Genomic DNA, 21797 nt, shown 5'->3' on the forward strand with positions numbered 1-21797 from the left:
CATGTGGTTGCTGGGATTTGAACTCAGGACCTTCAGAAGAGCAGTCAGTGCTCTTAACCTCTGAGCCATCTCTCCAGCCCCCAAAATGTTATCCTTTATGAGAGTTGCTGTGGTCATGGTTTCTCTTCACAGCAATAAAATCCTAAGTCAGACACAAGACCAGAGCTGCATGGGGTTCCACAGGGCCTGGGGGCTGAAGTGAGTCTCGAGTCCAACCTTGAGTGACATCCCACCATATATGGAGGTACCTCATAACAGCGAGGAGCCCATGTGTCTGCTTAGCACCTGCCGAGTTTGGCCAGGAGATCCTACACCCCAGGTAAAGCCTGCTGAGGGCTGAGTTGTGCAGGCCTGTGGGAGGAGCTCCAGGGCCCAGAGATCTAGGCTTCCCTCTTTGGTCTTTTACCATGCTGTTAGCTGCTTTTCTCCCAGCCTGAAACCTGAAGTCTCTTCCATTAGGGCTTCATCAGGCCATAAAGAACGTGTGTGTGTGTGTGTGTGTGTGTGTGTGTGTGTGTGAATGTGTCTATGTGTGTCTATGTGTGAGTATATGTGAATGTGTGTATGTGTCTGTGTATGTGTGTATCTATCTGTGACAGTGGCCTATTAGGTGCTGTAGTACCTATGTTTCTTACTCTGGCCATTGCAGTGTGGGCCAGACATGTCTCAGAGGGCTTAGAGACCCTGGTGGAGGACAGGCAGGCGCCTATGTTTGCCAACCCAACCCAGCAGGCCTGGGCACTCCGTTGCTTTCTGGGTAAGCAGGCGAGGCAGCCTACTTACCTAAAAGCGGATGCCTCACGGTATCCTTTGCTCGCTCCTGGCTGCGGGGCTGGAGATGGCATTTGGCATCTCTGATCTTGAAGCGGGCCTTCTGTCTGATGGGGGTGGTGGGGGCATCTGGGGAAAGCCAAAATTCCCCCAGGTGGCGGCCTCTCCTGTGGGCAAGGAGGTAGTGGGGGACGGGGGCTGCCACAGGACAGGTCCTTCTGGAGCTAGGCGGACTTGGTGTGAGCCCTTCTGCCCGGGCAGCCCTCCTGGGTGGAGGACCCTCCCCTGACCCACTTATTTTTCTCTCTGTAAGGCAGGGGCCAGGCAGAGGTCTTCTAAGGGGAGGAAAGAATGCTGTTGCCCATTGCCTCCTTCATGGCCAAAGTTACAGACATGGTTGTCCTTGTAGGGAAGAGGACGGAGAAATGCAAGGAAGGGGAGGCCTTCAAACCCCAGGACACTCCAGAGCAGACCCACAGACTGGAGTCCTATGACCCTGAATGCTTAGAACCCGTCCAAGATGTCCATGTGACAATACCCCAGCCTTCCGGGCTGTGTGGGAGTAGGGTCCATTCTGAGAGGCAGGGGCCCTGAGTACCTCCAAGGTATAGTGTTCAAGGGCATCTCTGTGGTCTAAGTTCAAGGTTATCCTTTGCTACATAGCTCGTTCAAGGCTAGCCTAGGCTATCTGAGCCTGTCTCAAACAATGGCAGTAACCAAGGTCTATGGGATCCCAATATTCTGCAGTTACTGAATCACTATACTACTGTGAATGAAGTGGGCTGGGTCTCAGCCTCCAGGCTGGCCCTGTCACGTCTGTCTCCAGAATCCTAAGTTATGATGGGCAGGGAGGGCCCTGAGCAATCCCCCTCCCCCTCCTAAACGGAAAGTGTCATCTAGTTGTTCAGTGTGGACAGGCCCACGGTTACCTGAGCAGCTGGGCCCTGCACTGGAGCTTGTGCCATTACGCTTTGGTAGTGTCTTGCCCTGGAGACCTGGAACTCCACAGCTCAGGATGTAGCTGTTTTCCGAGTCTGTGGAGAGGCCAGTGGGTAAGGTTAGCTAGGGTGTACCTCCCTTCTAGGGGCCCAGATTCCTGAGATCTCCAAGGAGTTGCTGAGTGAAGATCAAGACTGACCCCTGTGGAAGTGGCTCTGGGCCCACAGAGAGCCAGAAGCCTTGCTCGCTCGCTCGCTCGCTCGCGTGACTGGGAGCTCTACACAGGGCTCTCTCCTGCTGAGCAGTGGGAGGTAGGTGTACACCCCAGGAAGCAGCACATTAACCCATCCCATCCCAGAGGGCCAGGGGTTACCTGGCATGAAGAGACTGTGGCCCAGGCAGGACAGGAAGCAGTTTTCCACTCCACCCACCTTGCCACAGGACAGCTGGGCCTGGGCAGAGGCCTTGGACCGAGACAGGCACCCATTCATCTCTGAGGAGAAGAGAGACACAGAGAGGACTTTAATGAAGCCAAAGGACCTTGTGGTGCTAGCAGGGGCCCTGAATGTGGGTCAGTCCAGTCTCCCAACCTCCTCACAGGGCCAGACAGTAGCAGGAAGGCACTGCAGATTCACTGCAGTGTGGAGTACTGGCTACCAGACAGCCAGCTTAGTCTGTCTGCCTATAGTCCTGGTCTTGTCTATCTAAAGAAAGGTCATTTGTATCCTCAGACAGAAGCTTCTGAAGGTAGACCTGTCCTTAGAGACAGAAGACAGAAGTGTCCAACTTCCTCACACAGACACACATGCAGGCCAAACACCAATGCACATGGCATAAAAGTAAGTAAGTAAGTAAGCAAATAAATAAATAAGATTAAAAACATCCTGGGGAAAGGGGCTGGGGGTGGTGGTGGCGGTGGCTCAGGCTGTAAAGTGCTTTTTTTAGTGCTAGCACAAGGAGCTGAGCTCGGATTGCCACCATGTAAAAGCCAGTTCTGGGAGCACGTAGGGATGAGTGTTGGTGGGGTGGTGTCACAGACAGATGGATCCTGGAGCGCACTGAGCAGCCAGCCTGCTCAGTGAGAGACCCTGCCTCAAAAGGGTAAGGTGGATGGCAAACAAGACACCCAGCGTAGGCTTCTGGATACCACGTTCACATGGACACTCTGGTGCACACATGCAGATATGCACATATGCCACAGATAGATAGATAGGTAGGTAGATAGATAGATGATAGGTAGATAGATGATAGGTAGATGATAGATAGATAGATGATAGGTAGATAGATGATAGATGATAGGTAGATAGATGATAGAGGATAGATAGGTAGATGATAGATGACAGAAAGGTAGATAGGTAGGTAGATAGATGATAGATAAGTAGATAGATGATAGGTAGATAGATGATAGGTAGATAGATGACTGATAGATAGATGATAGATAGGTAGATAGGTAGGTAGATAGATAGATGATAGATGATAGGTAGATAGATAGATAGATGATAGATAGGTAGATAGGTAGGTAGATAGATGATAGATGATAGGTAGATAGATAGATGATAGGTAGATAGATAGATAGATGATAGGTAGATAGGTAGGTAGATAGATGATAGATAAGTAGATAGATAGATGATAGGTAGATAGATAGATGATAGGTAGATAGATAGATGATAGGTAGATAGATGACAGATAGATGATAGAAAGGTAGATAGATAGATGATTGATAGACAGATGGGTAGATGACATACGGAAGGTAGCACTTGGTAGGCTTCTGATGGTAATTGATGGGCTCAGAGCCAGAACAGGCAGAGTTCCACACACTCTGAGCCTGTGCCCCAGGGAAGCCGCTCTGGTGACCAGATCACGAGGCCCCATCAAGCCAAATCCTTCCACAGGCAGGACAAGCCACACTTAGACTCTCCCCAGTCCAAACCTAACCTTGCCTGAAACAAATTCACCTCACACTGCCTCCGAAGACCTGGGCACGCCTTTGCTCAGTGACTCAGCCGGAAACACAACTCCCGCTGGCGGAGGCCACTGCACAGCTTCCTGTGTGAGGTGCTGGGCCGCTGCTGTTTTCCTTGGGATTCTGGGCCCAGCTTCTTGCACCTGCTCTCCCTAGAGGGCCACCAGTCCCTACCGTCATTCTGGTCCTTTGATCCAGAATCGAACCCAGGATTTTGCACATGCCGGTTAAGTCTCTGACACTGAGCCGAGCTATTGGCCCAGCCCACCTGCTTCTGTCTTTGTAAATTTCTATTTTATGTACATGGGTGATTTTTAGCTGTATGTATGCCTGTATACCAAGGTGTGTGTGTCTGGTGTCCATGAAGGCAAAGAGAGAGTGTTGGATTCCTTCAAATTGGAGTTTCAGGTGGTTGTGAGCTGCCCTGTAGGTGCGAAGCATCTATCTTGGGTCCTCTGGAGGAGCAGCCAATGCTTTTAACTGCTGAGCCAGGTCTCCAGCCCCACCTGATTTCTTCCTTGATAATTCCTTATTTTCTTGGTGCCGTGCTTGGCCAGGGAAAAAACTTTACTGTACAGGATTCTATTAAAATCATTTGTCCAGGGCTGGGAATAGCTCAGCTGGTAAAGCCTTTGCCCCACAAGCCCGAGGACCTATGCCTTAGTTAGGGTTTCCATTGCTGTGAAGACTCACCATGACCAAGGAAACTCTTATAAGGACAACATCTAATTAGGGCTGGCTTACAGGTTCAGAGGTTCAGTCCATTATCATCATGGCAGGAAGCATGGCAGCAGCCAGACAGGCACGGTGCTGGAGAAGGAACTTAGAGTCCTAGGCTTTGATCCAACTGCAGTCAGGAAAGGACTAGGAGGAGGACTGCACCTAGGAGAAAGGTCTCAAAGCCCACCCCCACAGTGACACACTTCCTCCAACAAGGCCACACCCACTCCAACAAAGCCACACCTCCTAAGAGTGCTACTCCCTGGGCCAAGCATATACAAACCACCACAACCTGAGTTTGATTCCTAGAACACATTTAAAAGAAGCTGGAGCTGGGTGGTGGCGGCACACGCCTGAAATCCCAGCACTCTGGGAGGCAGAGGCAGGTGGATTTCTGAGTTCGAGGCCAGTCTGGTCTACAGAGTGAGTTCCAGGACAGCCAGGGCTATACAGAGAAACCTTGCTTCAAAAAAAAAAAAAAAAAAAAAAAAAATCCAAAAACCAACCAAACAACCAAACAAAAAAAGAAGCTGGGTGTGACAGCACGGGGTTGTAATTCCAGTACAGTGACAGACCAATTAACACGCTTCCTGAGTGCTGGAGGATGGCATCTGATGCCCTGCTTGGGCTCCCACATAGGTGAGCTTCGACATAGTCACGTGGTGGCTCGTGTCACTCATCGGATGTACTAAAACCCCACTGTACTACGTCTTAATTGCACGGTGAATTCTGTGCATGGCATGTGAGTTACCTCTCAAGACAGTTGTTAACAGGGAAGGAAAAAAAACAACTCATGAGAGATACCATTAGTCTGAACACACAGGAATCCCTGTCTCAGACCCATACCCAGGCTACAGACAACAGGGTAAATATTTACAGAGAGGCACGGCAGAGCGTTTGGAGTCATGAGCAACTCTGGAGCGCTAAGAAAACTGAGTGCTTTATGGTCATAGCTGAACCCTGATGCCCACGACTGAGGAACCTGACGTCACTGGAAGTGTTTTCCCAGAACGCCACTTTCAACCAGCTGTTCTGACCTGAGAACTAAGGTCAGGGCTTAGGCTGGGACAGACAGCCATATCCCATGCATCCTCACAGATACTGTATTTGGTAGCAATCTGATCCTGAGGGTCAGGAGGATGCTATCTGGTGAGACCATGCTATCCTCCAGGTACCCCACACATAGATGTCTGCTAACACCTTTTTGACACCTGACTCTATGGGATCAAAACAGCCATGGAAGGTTTTCCTGTGTTCCAGCAATTCATTACTGTGCTGGAACCAGCTCAGCCCCAGACAGATATAAAAACAGACTGGAAATATGCCTTCGGCCACCCTCAGGGCTCTTGGTAGGTAGAAGCAGTAAGAGTTGTTTTTAGATGAGCTGAAGGAGTCCTGCTGAAAAGGATGCTTGCACTCTCAGGAGCTGGAGGAAGATATTCTGCCGTCACATTTGGGCACTCTGAAACATTCGGCAAGCAATAAAGACTCATTTCATTGGAGGAGTTTATCATGAAGTTCTTGGAAAACACCACTGTCTTCATTCTCCTTGCTGCCCTGGAAGACTAGAAATGAATTTTCCAGAATGTAAAGTCACCATGGAGAAGCCTTAGCTGGGGCTCTTCGGAGACCATCCCAGGGCACTGAAACTGACTGCCCAGGGTTCGGAGCAGATGGCTGTGGGTGACACAGACAGCTTAGCCAAAGACCATAGGAGAAAACCCACTTGGGTGTCAGCTACTGCCAAGCTCCACATGCTCCTTGGGGTGTGATCACACTTCAGTCTTTATTAAGTGACAGGAGCTCATGTAGCTCAGTTTGGCCTCAGACGTGTCGTGGAGCTAAGGAGAATCTTGGACTTTTGGTCCTCCTGCCAGGGCCTCCCAAGCTCTGAGATGACACCTGTGTGGTCACCACACCCAGCTGTCTGTGTCTCTGCCTGATGGTTCCCACCGTTGGGATTTAAGGCTCAACCTTTCTGACCTATCCAGCATGACCACCCAGCTGTACCTTTACAGGGATAGCCGCTATCTGAGTTCTGTAACTAGATCTCCACTTACCACAAGTCGTGCTCTTTGTGATCAGAGAGAGAGGGAAAGGCTCTAATATTGTGAGAAGTGGTCTTGGGGATCCCTGCCTGGCACCTGTGGGTGCCTATCACCCCCTCTTCTCCACCCTGGAGTGAAGGGTCACATCTCTCAGGAAAAGCCGGCTAGTTGATACCTCACAGACCAGGCTGAGTGTTCTGTGGGGGCTGTGAGATCTTTCCAACTTCAGGACCTTCCAATGCAACATTCGTAGTGACATGTGCTCTTCTTCCAGGAGTCGGAGGGACAGGATCCATTTAAGGGGTGTGGTAATAAGGGGTGATTAGATCACGGGACTAGACGGGCCAGGTGATCCAGAGTGCTGGCCAAAAGTTTGCTCTGGAGTAGGCTTAAGTAACCCTAGCATTTGAGAGGTGGAAACAGGGGGACCGTGGTTCAAGGTCAGCTTCAGCAACCTGGGTGTGGCTCAGTGATAGAACTAGCATACAGGAGGCCCTGGGTTCCATTTCTAGCACTGAAAAACAAATGGCTAGGAAAAGCGCCTCTTTCTGGGTGACAGTGAGAACTATAGCCCCTGCCACCGTGGAACGGTGGCACGGAGACTGCCTTGTCACTACAGTTCTCAATAGTAGAACAGCTTGGAACCTTCCTTGGCCTGTGGGTCTAGCAACTGATTCATGCTGGACCTGCATTCACAGCCAAGTGAGGGAAGCAAGCCACACTGAAGCTGAGGGAAGGCAGATTGGAAACCTGTAGTAGGTTTACTGAGACCGTGCAGCTGTTGGCTCACGGATACGGAACGCCTTCCAGCACCTTCTATTGATGTCATCAGTTATATTTGCCTGCCACAGTCAGACCATGCTCAGTGTCCAGAACATTCGGTGACTTAAAGGAGGAAGTGGTATGACACGCTATTCACCAACATAATAGCAGTCAGGCCAATGGCAGTTGGCTCTCCCTCTGTGACAGGCCACCAATGGCACTCAGACCTTGTGGTGGTTAGAATAAGGACGTCCTCCAAAGGGCCACACCTTCTAATCCTTATAATCCCTTCAACTAGTTCCACCCGGTGGGTCAATTAGGTGGTAGCTTCTGCCTGCATGCTGCTAGGTTTATCATGACGGTAATAGACTAAACCTCTGAAGCTGTGAGCAAGCCCCCAGTTAAATGCTTTCTCTTCTAAGAGTTGCTTTGGCCACGGTGTCTCTTCACAGCAATAGAACAATGACAGATCTCCCTCAGTGACACATCGTTCAGGCAGCACCACAGTGAAGACTGGACAAGCTCTGATGCTCCAGGTATCCTTGGCTTGAGGATGGGGTGGGGCCAGGGTGGGTTGGCATGGAGCAAATACAGGGAGGATGATGAGCATTCTAACAACTGAACCCTGGCTGGGCCCTGGTGGGCATGGGGTGGGCATGGTCCATCCCAGAAGGCAGAGGCAGGAAGATTGTGTGAGTTTGAACCCAACCTGGACTATATGGTGAGTCCCATGCTGGCCAGGGCTACAAATGAGACCCTGTGTCAAAACAACAGAATAAAAAGGGGCAAGGGCAGACCTGGGGTTTGGTTCTCAGGGAAATGGAGCCTTGCAGGAGGGCTCCCAGAGAGCTTTAGTTTTTTTTCATTAATAGGGACTGTGATGGTTTGCATATGCGCGGCACAGGGAGTGGCACTATTAGTAGGTGTGGTCCTGTTGGAGTAGTGTGTCGTTGTGGGTGTGGGCTATAAGACCCTCATCCTAGCTGCCTGGAAGCCAGTATTCTGCAGCCTTCAGATGAAGATGTAGAACTCTCAGCTCCTCCTGCCCCATGCCTGCCCGGATGCTGCCATGCTTCTGCCATGATGATAATGGACTGAACCTCTGAACCTGTAAGCCAGACCCAATTAAATGTTGTCCTTATGAGAGTTGCCTTGGTCATGGTGTCTGTTCATAGCAGTAAAACCCTAACTAAAATAGGAACTGAACCTAGTACCTCGTGTGTCTTAGGCAGGTACTCTGGGACTGAAGTACATAGCCAGCCCTCTATTTACTTCTATTTTTGAGACGGAGTCTCACTGACTTGTTTGAACTCAGGCAGTCAAGATCTCTGGCACGCCCTCCCCCTTAGAGAGGGCGGGGACAGCAGGTGGCTCCTCCCCACTCACCCACACAGTCCTTCCGATTCCAGTGCAGCCTCCTCCCTGGTGGGCACACACACTCGTAGCTGCCCTTGGTGTTGACACAGCCCTGCTCACAGCTGCCGTTGCTCATGCTACACTCATCCACGTCTGGAAACACAGGCAGGAGAGTGAGGGCAGGAGGGGGCGGGAACCACCGGCCTAAGCCACACCCAGTACCAGAGACCAGGAAGCTCCTGATCCCAGTCGGGTCTGGCAAAGATCTCGATGTCTCATCCCCTCAGGGAAAGCACCGGGTCCTTGCCAGCCTTAGTTTCCCCTCCTGGAGAGTAGGCACAAGCCTGAAAGAAGCCACCGGAGATGCTTCCTCCTCTGACCCAAAGCCGCCTTTAGGCGAGGGCTAGCTAGCTCTCCCTGCTCCAGGCCACCCAGGCTGCCAGCACCCAAGTATGACATCCCATCATCAGTCAGGGAAGTGGTTTGAGAGTCCCTTGACGGGGCGCCAGCATCCAGTGGCTATTCCGTCCCTGTCTCCAGTATTACCTGGCCCCCTTTAGCTTTGCCCAGTTCTCAGGTCCGGAGAAAGAAGAGAGGTCACGCTGCTCCCCTCCACCCCCATCTTCACCAGCCACATCTGGCCCAATGTGCTTTGGCTCAGCTCACTGTGGTGCTGGCCACGGAACCCCAGGGCTCTAAGCAAGAATTCCATCCCAGCCTCTTGAATCTTCTCACAAGCTCTGTCCTCCCCCCTCCTCCCACCGGAGGAGGATAAGGTCTCAGGCCTTTTGAGCCATCACCCCCAGGGGCTGCCTGGATCTGGTGCTCCCTTCCCCCAACAGCCAGAGTCCTTTGTCACACAGATATGACTAGCCTCTGCTTCAAGGCTTCCTGCGTCTGTGTGTAGCACTGTAAAGAAGCCCCCAGGCTTCCTCCAGGCTCCTACGGTTCGGTACATCCTGGGCTCCTGGGCTCGTGTCCCTGGGGGATAGTACCCAGTTTCCTGCTGCTTGTGGGTTCATCCCTGCTACATCCTTGCCTCTGTGCGCCTGTACCTGCTGTTCCCCCTGGACCGCTTTCCCATCTTGACCCAAACGTTCCTCCTTTAGGATTCTCATTGCTTCATCATCCGATTTCATGTCTCCAGCATGTACTTTCTGGAATTTTCTGTGCACTGGCCACTCACTTCTGGACTGGGCAACCCAGGACATGAGGTCCCAGGTTTATGCTTCCAAGCTGGCTAAGGCACCTCATGATGCGCCCCCATGCCCTGTCTCCCCCGGCTGAATCCTAGCCTTGCAAGGTCCCTCCCATGCCCACCAGGGTCAGGGGTCAGGATTGGGGTGTGGGGAGCACTGTTGATGGCCATATGCCAGGCGCGTGCCTCGAGGGGGAGGTGGCCCTGGCGGGCGGGCTGCAGACCTCCGCAGTGGGTTGTCCCGTAGAGTGTGAAGCCGCGGCGACACAGGCACTGGAAGCTGCCGGGGGAGTTGATGCAGATGTGGTCACAGGTCCTCTCAAAGGAACACTCGTCAATGTCTGTGGTCACAGGGAGACAGGGAGGGGTGTCAGCTTGAGGTGACTAGGTCACCCATGGAACATCCTGCCTGGGGGTCCCCTGGGTCCTGAGGCTCAGCTCCCCCCCCCCCCCAGTCTGTTAAGTTTCTTGTTGCTTACTTTCCCACACAGTCTCTATTGGCCCTGTTGCTGGGATAGGCTCCACTCCTGTCTGTTATGGAAGTGGGTGGGGCTAAATATCACCAGTGGAGGGTTATTATGAATCTCCGTTACCTTCTCATTTACCCGTGGTTAGGAAAGATATTTACATTTGCATTAGTGTGTGTGTGTGTGTGTGTATGCTTGTGTGCACATGCACATATGCGCGTCTGTGTATCTTTGTGTGATCTGTGTGTGTGTATGTGTGTACTTGTACAGGTGTGTGTGCATGTGTGTTCACCTATGCATACATGTACAGATTAGAGGTCAGTGTTGGGTATCTTCCTCATTCACATGCCACCTTAATTACCTGCTTTGAAATTGCTTATGTTTTTAATGTTGTGTATGTGAGTACCCCAGGAGGACAGAAGAGGGCGTCAGAGCCCCAGGAGTTGGAGTCGCAGGCCTCCTGATGTGGGTGCTGGGAACTGACCTCCTTAGCCACCAAGCCAGCACTCTCTTTGTTTTTGGCGCAGGCTCTCTCACTGAAGGGAAAACTCTCTGTCATATGCTGACCACTAGCCCACCCCATGGCCCCCTTGAGTCCCCTGGTCACCATGCTCGGGTGTCAGGCATGTGTCACCACCCTTGGTTTTCACCAGGCTGTTGGCGACGTGAAGCCCGCATGCTTGCGCTCAAGCACTTCCGACTAGGCCATCTTCCCACCTGTTTCTGTTTTACTTCTGAGGCTGGGTCTCATGCAGCTCAAGATGGCTTTGACTCTTGCCTCTGAGTGCTGGGATCACAGGCCTGAGGTTCCGTGCTTTGATAGGAAAGGGACTTAGTACACATGTCAGGAAGGAAAATGACTGGGACTTGCCTGAGAACCCTCAAGAGGAAGCTGAAATATAAACTCGTGACGTTGACCGAAGTGTGTTCTCGCCACTGATGTTTCTGGAGAGGTTAGGAAGTGGCATCTAAAGAAGCGGGGACAGGGAATACACTACCCATAAGGCCTTTTGTTTTTCTTTTTTGTTTTTTTTTGAGACAGAGTTTCTCTGAATTGCCCTGGCTGTCCTGGAACTCACTCTGTACACCAGGCTGGCCTCAAACTCTTAGAAATCTACCTGCCTCCGCCTCCTGAGTGCTGGGATTAAAGGTGTGCGCCACCACTGCCTGACTCCCAAAATATTTTTAAAAGTAGTTCTGATAGCACAAGGCATTTGACCATGAATTTCCTTGGGTAGTCAAAGTCAAAAGGGAATAGAGAGTCACAGGTTACCTGTACATCAGCCGTCCTGTAATACAGAAATTGGTACCAGGGACTGGGGTATTGCTGTGACAGGCCTGACTGTACTGTTTGTTCGAGGAATATGGAAGATTTGGGGACTTTGGACTAGAAAAGCATTTGAATGCTTTAAGTGGGACTTAATGGGCCGTCCTAGTGGTAGCATGAAAGACAGGGCTGAGGGTGATTTGAACTGTGGGGGCCCACCTCAGCAAGCTTCAGAAGGTAAGAATATTAATAAGTGGCTCAGAGAACATTCTTGGGATATTTTGGCAAAGAATAGTGGCTGCTTTTTGCCGTGGTTCTAGAAACCTGCCTGCCGCTAAACTAAAGAGTTTTGGATTAATGGTGTTGGCAGAGGGGATTTCAAGACAACCTAGTATCAGCTGTGTTGTTGAGCTGGTGGCCAGCGGTCACTCTTGTGGAGATCTCTAATGAAAAGAAACAAGCTGGACAAAGGAAAACACACATGTACAGCATGAGGAGAAATGGACACCAGAAAAGGTGATATTGGAGCCAAGCCTTGAGCTCCAGGGAATAAAAAGTTTAAAGAAAAGCAGATGCTAAATGAAATAGAGAGTGGTGACCTCGGGGCAAGGCCCCTCCCAGCTGAGTTTACAGCTGTAAAAAGGAAGGCCTAAGCTGGGAAAGGAAGCGTCCACACTGAGAGTGGATTCAAACGTTACTGAACAGGGGGCCCAGTTCCAGCCCCATCCAGCAGAACCTGGCAGCATTGGCCATGGTTCAGGCTTTAGAGTCAAGAATACAAGAAAGAGGTTGTAGAATTCCTGCCGCTGCTGCTGCTGCTGCTGCTGCTGGTGTGTGTGTGTGTGTGTGTGTGTGTGTGTGTAGACTGTGAGGAAAGCTTCTGAGGCCAGGCGTGTGTTAGGGGTGTCCGTGCTTGGAGGCTCAGAGAGGCCGTTGTGTGGAGCGGAGAAAGGAAACCTGGCTTTCAATGGAGACCCAAAAATGTTGGAGCTGCCAGAGCATGGGGTACTCGCCACGGAGCGCTGCTAACGGGGGAGAAGCAGCAGCCAGGGAGAGACAGAGACAGAGGGAGAGACACACAGAGCATGGGGTACTCGCCACGGAGCGCTGCTAACGGGGAGAAGCAGCAGCCAGGGAGAGACAGAGACAGAGGCAGAGACACAGAGAAGACGGACACACACAGGGGTACGTTTCAGTCAACAAAGCTAAAAGAAGTTTGGGATCTGACAGCAGTCATGGAGATGAAGACTTTGGCAACTGCCTGCTGCTTCCTGTTCTTGCTTGGTCCAGTGTTTCTCACCAGGCTCCCTTTCGTTCTTTGGTAATGTCTATTCTGTACCATTGTATGTGGAAGTATGTGATCTGATTTTTTATTTTGATTTTATAGGTTACACTTAAGAATGCCTTGAGTATCAGAAGAGATTTTGAATTTCTTTTTTCTTTTCTTTTTTTTTTTTTTTTGGATTTGTTTTTTTTTTTTTTTCGAGACAGGGTTTCTCTGTGTAGCCCTGGCTGTCCTGGAGCTCACTCTGTAGACCAGGCTGGCCTCGACCTCAGAAATCTGCCTGCCTCTGCCTCCCAGAGTGCTGGGATTACAGGTGTGTGCCACCACCACCTGGCCAGATTTTGAATTTCTAAGCAATCTTAAGACTGTGAAAGACTATGGAGACTTTTAAAGTTGAACTAAATGTACTTTCCCTTAGTTTTTCTCTTTTCTCTTTCTTTGTTTCTCTCTTTGTTTGTTTGTTTGTTTGTTCCTTCCTTTCCTTGTTGTTGTTACTGTTTGTTTTTCAAGACAGGGTTTCACTATGTACCCCTGGCTTCCCTGGAACTCACTCTGTAGACCAAGCTGGATTCAGATTCACAGAGATCCACCTGCCTCTGCTTCTTCTTGAGTGCTGGGATTAAGGGAGTGAGCCACCACCGCCTGGTGCATTTTTTTTTTGTCATGCTGTGGCTACAAGCGTTTGTGGGCCCGGCAGCAGAATGTGTGGTTTGAACAGGAATGGATCCCAGAGGCTCATACACTTGAGTACTTAGTCCTTAGGAAACAGAAATGATAAGGAATAGGAGGTGTCCTCTTGGTGGAAGAATTGTGTCTCTGAGGATGAGCTTTGAGGTTTCAAAAACCTACACCAGGGCCAGTCTAACTGTCTGACTACAGATGTAGCTCTCAGCTGCTGCTCCAGCACCACGCCCCCTTCCTTGATGGTAGTGGGCTGACCCTCTGCATCTGTGAGCCAGCCCCCAATTAAACGCTCTTATAAGAGTTGCCTTGGTCATGGTGTCTCTTCATAGTAATAGAACAGTGACTCACGTATAATAGTTATTTCCCTCAGAGTTTATAACTAGGAGAGACTTGTTCCCTGTAAGCATGGGATCCATTTCTCCTGAGAAGCTTCTGACATAGACACTAACCTGACCCTCCACAGGCATGGCAGTTAAAGTTTGTTCTTCGAATACATTGGCTCTAACTCTAGTGATGCCATTCCTATATGTAGTGCTCATAAGACACTAACTAATGCAAGAAAGATGATGCACACCAGGCAGCGGTGGCACACACCGTTAATCCCAGCACTTGGGAGGCAGCGGCAGGTGGATTTCTGAGTTCGAGACCAGCCTGGTCTACAGAGTGAGTTCCAGGACAACCAGGGCTACACAGAGAAACCCTGTCTCGAAAAAACAAACAAAAAAGAAAGATGATGCACTGTGGGTGCTCAAAAAAGGGTGTGAGCTCTCCCTGGAGTCTCGGAGGACCTCCTGGGTTGCGGATGGAGGATGCCCTAGGCAAAGGCAGGGAGGCCAGGGGACTGTATGAAGGTCAAAGGGCATTGGGATGGTACTAGGGTCCCTGAGGAGCTTGGACCCGAGGAATCTTCAGATAGGTGAGTTGGAAAAAGGTAAAGACACAAATGGGGCTGGGTAGGGAAGATGCTGGCAAGGCCTGGGTGCAGAGCCTCGGTGTGCCTACTACCTTGTCTGCCCCCTCACGGGCAGTTGAGGATTCAAAGTCAAAGGATGTTTGGCCAGTGGCTTTCAACCTTCTTGATGTTGTGATTCTTTAATATAGTCCCTTATGTTGTGTGACCCTCCCAATCATAAAATTATTTCTTTGCTACTTTGTAACTGTAATTTTGCTATGCTAGGAACCAGGATGTAAACATCTGATATGCAGGATATCTGAAACACATGTGATCCCTGGCGTGGATCACATGAAAGGGTCCTTGGACTCTCAAAGGGGTGTGACCCACAGGTTGAGAACCGCTGTTCTCGGCCCTTCCCAGAGCTTGGTAAACTGATAGCAAGACAAAGCCGGAGTGTGGAGGAGCTCTCTCTTGGGGCTGGCCAGCTGCTGGGATTCTGAGCAGCCTGTGTCCAGAGGAGATGGACCAAAATGCGCATCCAGGGCAATGAGGCTTGGCTTGGGGGAGGCTGTGGTTGGAGCCCTGCCAAGTGGCCTCACTGCTCAGAGGCAGAGGCTGCCCGTCTAATAACTAAAGGGTTTCCCACTCTGCAACTACTGGGTCCTCATGGGAACAAAACAGCCAGGCCCTGATAGGAGAGGCAGGGTTAGAACTGAGACCCTGATGCTTTTCAAGTTTTCTCCTGAGGTTGGTTCTCTAGGGCCCGTTTAGCCCCACTGAGATCTCATGTACCCCAAAATCCTAATGGATCAACTTCCTGCTTCTCTTGGGAAATGATTTGTCCAGCATGTCACCAGTGGCTTTCCCAGGAATCTCCCTGATCACCCTCCTCCTGGGATCCCTGCATCCTAGGAACCACTGGGCTTGAGTTATCCAAGCCACTGTTGGAAAGTATCTGCGATGTGCTATGTCTTCCACCAGATGGCAGTAGTGTGCCTTCAGAACTGGCAAGAATAGGAAGGGAGAGCAAGTGGGCTTTAGTTTCCCATAAATATATATTTTAGATTAGGTTTCACTGTCTAACCCAGGCTAGACTCCATCTTGAAATTATGCTCCAGTTGGAATTGGGGCAAGAACCACCATATCCAGATTTTTCTCACATATAAAGGGGACAGGAGGCAGGGGCTGTATTGTGTAGCTGTACATCATGAAAGACAGGTCAACAAGAGCAGGCACCACGTTCTGGAGATTTCTGCATCTTGAGCTACCTACTTTGAGTACATTCCTCTCCGGGAGTCTGCAAGGGACACTGACCATGACCGGTGGCTGGGAGTGGCTCACCTTGGCATGTCCGCTCGTCCGTCAGGAGCTTGTGGCCCTTTTGGCAGCCGCATTCAAAGCTGCCCACGGTGTTTCGGCAGAAGTGGTCGCAGCCTCCGTTGTTCATCAAGCACTCGTTGATGTCTGAAGAGGTTGGAGAGGGGAGGAGGCTCAGGTAATGGTGGAGGCATGGCGTGGGGAAGAGGGATTGCTGTCCTGCCTTCTCTGCCTTGACCTACCCGCTGCTCATTGCCTAGGGCTAGCCTCAGGTCCCCCGTTGAGCACAGATAGGAAGAATCTGGGTGAATAGCTAAGCCCCGGCTCTCCAAGGTCTCGACTTCCCCTGATTGGTAAGCCTGTATCTTGTTTTAGGGGAATCAACAGGGACAGTGATTCCCCGCCCCCCCCCCCCCATGACCTTTTACCCAAACATCCGGGGAGGTATTCTGGAAGGAGTGGGGCTGCCACAGGTGACATGGGTTAAACCCTGGGTTAGGATAGAAAGGGTCCCCATAACACAAGACAGAGGCCATGAGGATGATGGGAAGTCACATCTCCAAGGTGCTGGGGCTGTGAATATCAGCACAATTGGGAGCGGGTGTCACTGCTGGCTGCCTGCTGAGGAGAGGGTGTGTGCAGGAGGAAGTGAGGGGTGGGGCTTCCCCGTGAGTGAGGGCCACTCCCTAGCCAACTCCCCCCACCCCCACCCCCTCCCCCTCTTTGCCTGAGTTGCTTTTTCAGCAGGCAGTGAGTAGTGGCAGATCGCTGACCCCACCCATGCCCTTTTGATGCCCCTCACGCTGTGACCCTCAGGAGCAAGCCTATCAACCGGCTTCAGCTCACATTCTCCCACTGACAGAGAGCTTTCTCTTCAGAGCATGGGCTTCTGGCTAACACTTGACGGATGTCTGTCCACCTCCGTGCACCCCTCTGTTCACATCCTGATCTCCTGGGCCCGGATGCTGCCTCTGGGGACTCTTGTCCCCTCCTACAGACACCTAGCCTCCCTAACGTCCCTTCTGGTCCTGAGCCTGTCAGCAAAGCTCACAGCTGGATTACATCGGTTGAGAGAAGGCCACTCTTTGGCACAGGATCTAGTGGTGGAGAGGGTGTGGTTGTTGGTGTTGTTGTTGTTGGTGGTGATGGTGTTGGTGTTGGTGGTGGTGATGGTGTTGGTGGTGGTGATGGTGTTGTTGGTGGTGATGGTGTTGGCCTCACATGAACTTCAGTCTCCATTTCTGCCTCTCTTATCTCTTACCTTTACCCTGTGCCCTCTCTCTCACGTGGGCAACATGTACCATCTTCCAAGTATATCTGTCAAGTGTGCTGAGGCCTCTGCTTTCCCAGGATAAGAACCCCACCCCCCATGGGGAGATTCCCCAAGCTCTTCTCTCTGCAGCTGTCTACCCCCTGCTGACCCCTCTTCATGACTCTGCCCACCAAGTCCTAAAGAAGCCACTCTCTTGTCACGGACCCTCTTCTCGGGGACACAGAGACCCTGAGGCAGCCTTCCAGGGCCAGGGACTTCCTAAGAATGGTCATCTGAAGAATTGAAAAAAGGCGTCCATACCCCCAGTCTGTAGGGGGCACTGAGGGCACAGAGGTCTTGGCCCCAGGTTCATGGATATAGGGTGCCCTGGTGGGGTGAGCCACAAGAACACACAGGTCAACCCTCTCTTCCCTTCTTCTGTCCCACTGGACACAGCCTGGCCACCTGCGGGGCCTAGGAGTAAGGGTTTTCAAGGTAGGTACAGAGGCAGGCCAAGGGCTGGGGTGGGCTGGCCTGCAAGCCAGGTGAGCACACAGTCTTCCCACTTTGATGAAAGTCCTGGCAGGTGGCCTGTTTGGCCCAGGGCATGGGGGAGGGGGAGAGGGAACCAGCGGTGGGTGGGGGCTCTCCCAGAAGGTTCTGGGAGATGGTGGGAGGAGGGGCTCCCGTATCAGAAGCAATCTAGGCTCCTGCTCAGGGGAGCTTCCTCTCTGGGGAAGAGTCTCATTTGATAGTTAGCAAGATTCTCATCTGATAGTTAGCCGCAGTGTACCAAGCAGGGAGCCCAGGGCGGGGTAGCCTAGAGCAGAGCTGGGTCTGGAGTGGGCTCCCCAGTGCCTTGGCCCCTTGTTTGGGCAAATGCTCCGTCTTCCCACCCTGCCTCCACCTGCTCTGGTGTACTAACTGGCCCACTTTCCGCTCTGGGTTTCCCAGCTGTCACCGCCCCCTGCAGCCACCTGTCTTGCCTGATGATGAATCCTGGACTCTCTCGGAAAACACAGAACTTTTGAAGTCATCCCTTTGATATTGTCCCCTGGACCCTCGCCAAGATCAGAGTGTACACCTGACTGGTGAGCTAGAACCCAGGGGCAGATCCTCGGAGCACTAGGAAGCGTTGGCTTGTGCCGCCCAGGTCCCTGAGCCCTGCTGGACTCTACAACAGCACCCCTGAGGACTGTGGTTGCTACCTGGCTTCTGGGACTTGGAGATGTCACAGTGGCCATGTCAGACACTTACACACAAGTCTCTCCCTCTTCAATGTTAGTAGTTTCCACAGAGGAATCTTTTTTTTTTTTTTAAAGATTTATTTATTATTATATCTAAGTACACTGTAGCTGTCTTCAGACACACCAGAAGAGGGCATCAGATCTCTTTACGAATGGTTGTGAGCCACCATGTGGTTGCTGGGATTTGAACTCAGGACCTCTGGAAGAGCAGTCAGTGCTCTTAACCCCTGAGCCATCTCTCCAGCCCCCCCCCCCCCAGAGGAATCTTAACTCTACTTTCTCTCCTGCCATTGTCACCTGGCCCAAACAATGCCACCTGAAGCCCTGTTGCGCTTCAAGGTCCTGCCCAGGGGCCAGGCAGCACTAGGAATCATCCCAAAATGACAACCTGGGCCTGAGCCTGCCCTACCTAACCTTGACTAGGGCCTGGCCAGCAGTCACTGGAAATGCTGTCAACCCCCTTCTGGTGAAGGCCACTGCCTCCCACCTTCTACCTGCAGCTCATAAGGACTTGGTCACGTACGGGCAAAGGGTAGTACATCTTTACCTCAGGGACCAGATCGGCTGAAGCCGTCCATCTATGTACTGCTCTTCCCAGCCCCTGAACCCAGTAGGATTCAGAACACCTCAGTTACATGAGAAGGCCCCATTCCATGAGGGTCCCACGGAATGATTATCTTCAAGGAGAAGGTTTGGCCAAAGGGCTGGGCAGGGCCAGTCTGGTTAAAGGGCCCAACCATTTGAAACAGTGCCATGGGAAACCCAAGAGTCACTGGGGGCCAGGGCCTAAGGCTATACTGTGCCCTTCACACCTATCTCCCTTAAAATGGAGTGCAGATCAGAACACGGTTTGGGCTACTGGCACAGGGCGGGGCAGTGGCGCCTCTCATCTGACCCCTCTCAGACCACATGTGGCCCAGGCCCTTTCGGGCTAGATAAGTCGGCTTCCAGATGTGAGCAGCTGGTCTCTATTTCTCCACTGCTGACCACCCTGGCCGCAGGAGTGGAGCTCCGCACAGCCCTCTTGCCCAGGGTTGGCCTGTGGCACAGAGGGTGCAGCGAGGCCTGAATCTACCCGCTTCTAGTCTGGGATCCCACATGGCGGCTGGCTTTCTGTGACATGGATGGGCTGTGGGGCTGACAGTGGGAAGTTTTGCCCTGTCCTCTCTCTTGCATAGCTGCAGGGCAGTCTTACCTCCCACCTCAGGCATCTGCATCCTCACCTCCAGAGTCCTTAATTTCTATGCCCAAGTCTTCCCGCCTTTGGTGAACCCCTCACACGTTTGTGGTAGCGACACACAATAAGTCATGCCATGCACTAGGCTGTCTGTCCCTACCAGCTCCGAAGGGCACACAACGGAAGGCCAAGGGTTGGGCCACACACCATACCCCAAGTCCTAGAGCTGAAGGCCCAAAATGTTCTGTTGTGGTTGGCTCTCTTGCTGGCTACAGGCAAATTCTAAGGCATTGGGACCTTCCTGCCCCAAATCCTGGACCGCTACAGTGTGCCGCAGCACCCTGCTGGGGCCCCTCCCTCTTCTTGCCACCTCTGACAGCCACTCCTGTGGTTGCCAGCTGCTTTGGTCCACCTCGCCTGCAGCCTGGTTATCTGGGCCCAGCTGTGGGGCCAGGTGGGCTGTGCCAAGACAGCGCATGTGCTAACCTTTGCATGACTTTCCGTCTGGCTGCAGCGTGAATCCAACTGGGCAGCTGCACCGCACGCCGGTGGCAGTGTCCTTGCACGTCCGGTCACAGCCTCCGTTGTTCACCGCACATGTCTCTGGGGAGGGGAGGGGACAGACAAAGATGCTCAGTTTCCCCAGGAACCACCAGCCTACCATCTTTCCCTGTCCTCGAGAGCCAGGAATCTGGGCTCAAGTTTTATCTGTGGTACCCTGGCTGTGGGGATGCTTCCTGAGCCTCAGGCTCTCCATCTGTAAAATGGGTGACCGGTAGGTACCATTCACGTGGGAAATGTCTGCAAATGACTTAGGGTAAAAAATGTGTTAGGGTAAAGGCTATTGCTCACAGTGGGGAGTTTGTGTTTTTAGGATCAGTGCTGAGACTAGCCTAGCGGCTACTTAGCACTGTTTTAAATCTTTGCCCAGCTTGGTTTTAGACTCCCAATCCTGCTGGTGACTGCCAGAGGGCATGGGGGTTCTTAAGCCCAGCCTGTGTGAAATGGCTTTCCAGCTTGGCCATCGGACTGGGTTCCAATGGCCTGCACACCATCGTCACCCTAGGGAGGCTCTGAGCCGCACATCTGTTCTCGCTGAACCATTTGCCAAAGCATCTGGTTTTTGTCTACTCGATGCCTGTCTAGTGCTTTTTCCCCCCATCTGCAAAATTCAAAGGGGCCAGAGTGGCTGGGGGCATAAAGGAGGTCACCAAAGCTGTTGTGGGGTGAGTGTGATCCTCTGCAGGCCTGGTTCTCCAGGACGTGGCGGCTCAGCCACGCTCTCTCAGACCTCTGGTCACCTGACACCTGGCTTTCGTCAGGAGCACCAGGCAGGCTTGCATCTGGGGAACAGTGCCCGGGTGAGGCTGCTTCTCTCAGCCTTTACTGTGGGGCAGGAGAGAGAGAGAGAGACAGAGCACCGGGCGCCCATCTCCACAACCTGTGCTACCATCTCGCTGTGTCACCAGGTGCCTGGCCAGGTCTGCTTTACCGGGAGGTTCTTTTGCAGTTCTGAAAATGCCATGGTGTCTTCTCTGCAAAGACTTTGGGAGTGAGCCCGAGAGAGAGGGGGTGATGGGAGACGCTTGGGTACCCGCTGTCCACACTGCTAGTTTTATCAGATTCATGGCCTCTTGCCTTTGACCTTTGCCCCAGAGTAGGGAGGGGTCCCAGGAGAGGGAAGAAAGCGTAATATGCTGTGTGCATGCTCACACCAGGCCACAGTGGTGGGTGTCCTTTGCTGCATAGGCCAAGCAGTCCCCAGGGACTTTCTTTCTCAAGGCCAGCATCTGCACTTGCCATCACCAGCTGGAAGAGCCATGGCTGCCACCCACGGAAAGCAGCACGTGCCGGTTTTCCCTGACACCCTTCTGAGCTGACCTCCCTGACTTTCAAGCTAGCACCTCCCGCTGGGGATGGGCGGTGTCTGCGAGTGAGTGGGCTTTCTGGTGTTCAAAGCCCATTTCCTTATCTTTTATGATCCGGGCTGCCTCTCCCTGGCATGTCCTGAAGTCCAGGCCCCCGAGAAGGCTGACCTTCCTTACACTTAGGCAGGTGGGTCCCCGTGCCAGCATGGGCCGGTTCTAACTGGTTTGTAGCCCATGTGTGCCCTCTCATCTCTTCACAGAGGCATCTGCTGGGGCAGTAGGGTGAGATAGAAGGCAGCCCCACCCCTGGGAACGAGAAGACAAGCTCCCCCCTTCTCACCCCGGGCCAAGGTGAAGATCAAATACACTCTCTACTTAAAAGCCCAAGGCCCAGGTGCTGATCTGGAGGGTGCACACCAAATGTTTCCTTTCCTGGGGTTAAACCAGAGGGGGAATCCTGCCGCCCACCCCAGCAGAGAGCCTGCCAGCCTTTCATGTGGGACAGCCCTCTGGAGAGGGGCAGAAAGGCTACCTGTCTTCCAGGTGTGGGTAATTATAGCTCAGTGGCAGGGGAATGTGGG

The 21797-nt window shown here is 52.3% G+C and overlaps 1 protein-coding gene and 1 long non-coding RNA gene across 3 annotated transcripts in view; one reads left to right on the forward strand and one right to left on the reverse strand.

Moving 5' to 3' along the window:
• Scube1 (signal peptide, CUB domain and EGF like domain containing 1) overlaps positions 1–21797 on the reverse strand; it is a 121812-nt gene that overhangs the window by 17497 nt on the left and 82518 nt on the right. For both annotated transcript variants that reach the window (XM_052161693.1, XM_052161694.1), the window contains 7 exons: positions 19835–19951; positions 15697–15819; positions 9982–10098; positions 8590–8712; positions 2084–2203; positions 1701–1805; positions 784–900 (listed from right to left, as the gene is read on the reverse strand). In XM_052161693.1, coding sequence (XP_052017653.1) covers positions 784–900; positions 1701–1805; positions 2084–2203; positions 8590–8712; positions 9982–10098; positions 15697–15819; positions 19835–19951 — 822 coding nt within the window. The remainder of the gene's footprint in view (positions 1–783; positions 901–1700; positions 1806–2083; positions 2204–8589; positions 8713–9981; positions 10099–15696; positions 15820–19834; positions 19952–21797) is intronic.
• Positions 142–8137, forward strand: LOC127668193 (uncharacterized). Its single transcript, XR_007974025.1, has 4 exons — positions 142–319; positions 1856–2021; positions 7656–7739; positions 8076–8137. It is a non-coding gene; the product is annotated as an uncharacterized LOC127668193 (long non-coding RNA).

Source organism: Apodemus sylvaticus, chromosome 17, assembly GCF_947179515.1.
Source record: "Apodemus sylvaticus chromosome 17, mApoSyl1.1, whole genome shotgun sequence".
Taxonomy (NCBI): domain Eukaryota; kingdom Metazoa; phylum Chordata; class Mammalia; order Rodentia; family Muridae; genus Apodemus; species Apodemus sylvaticus.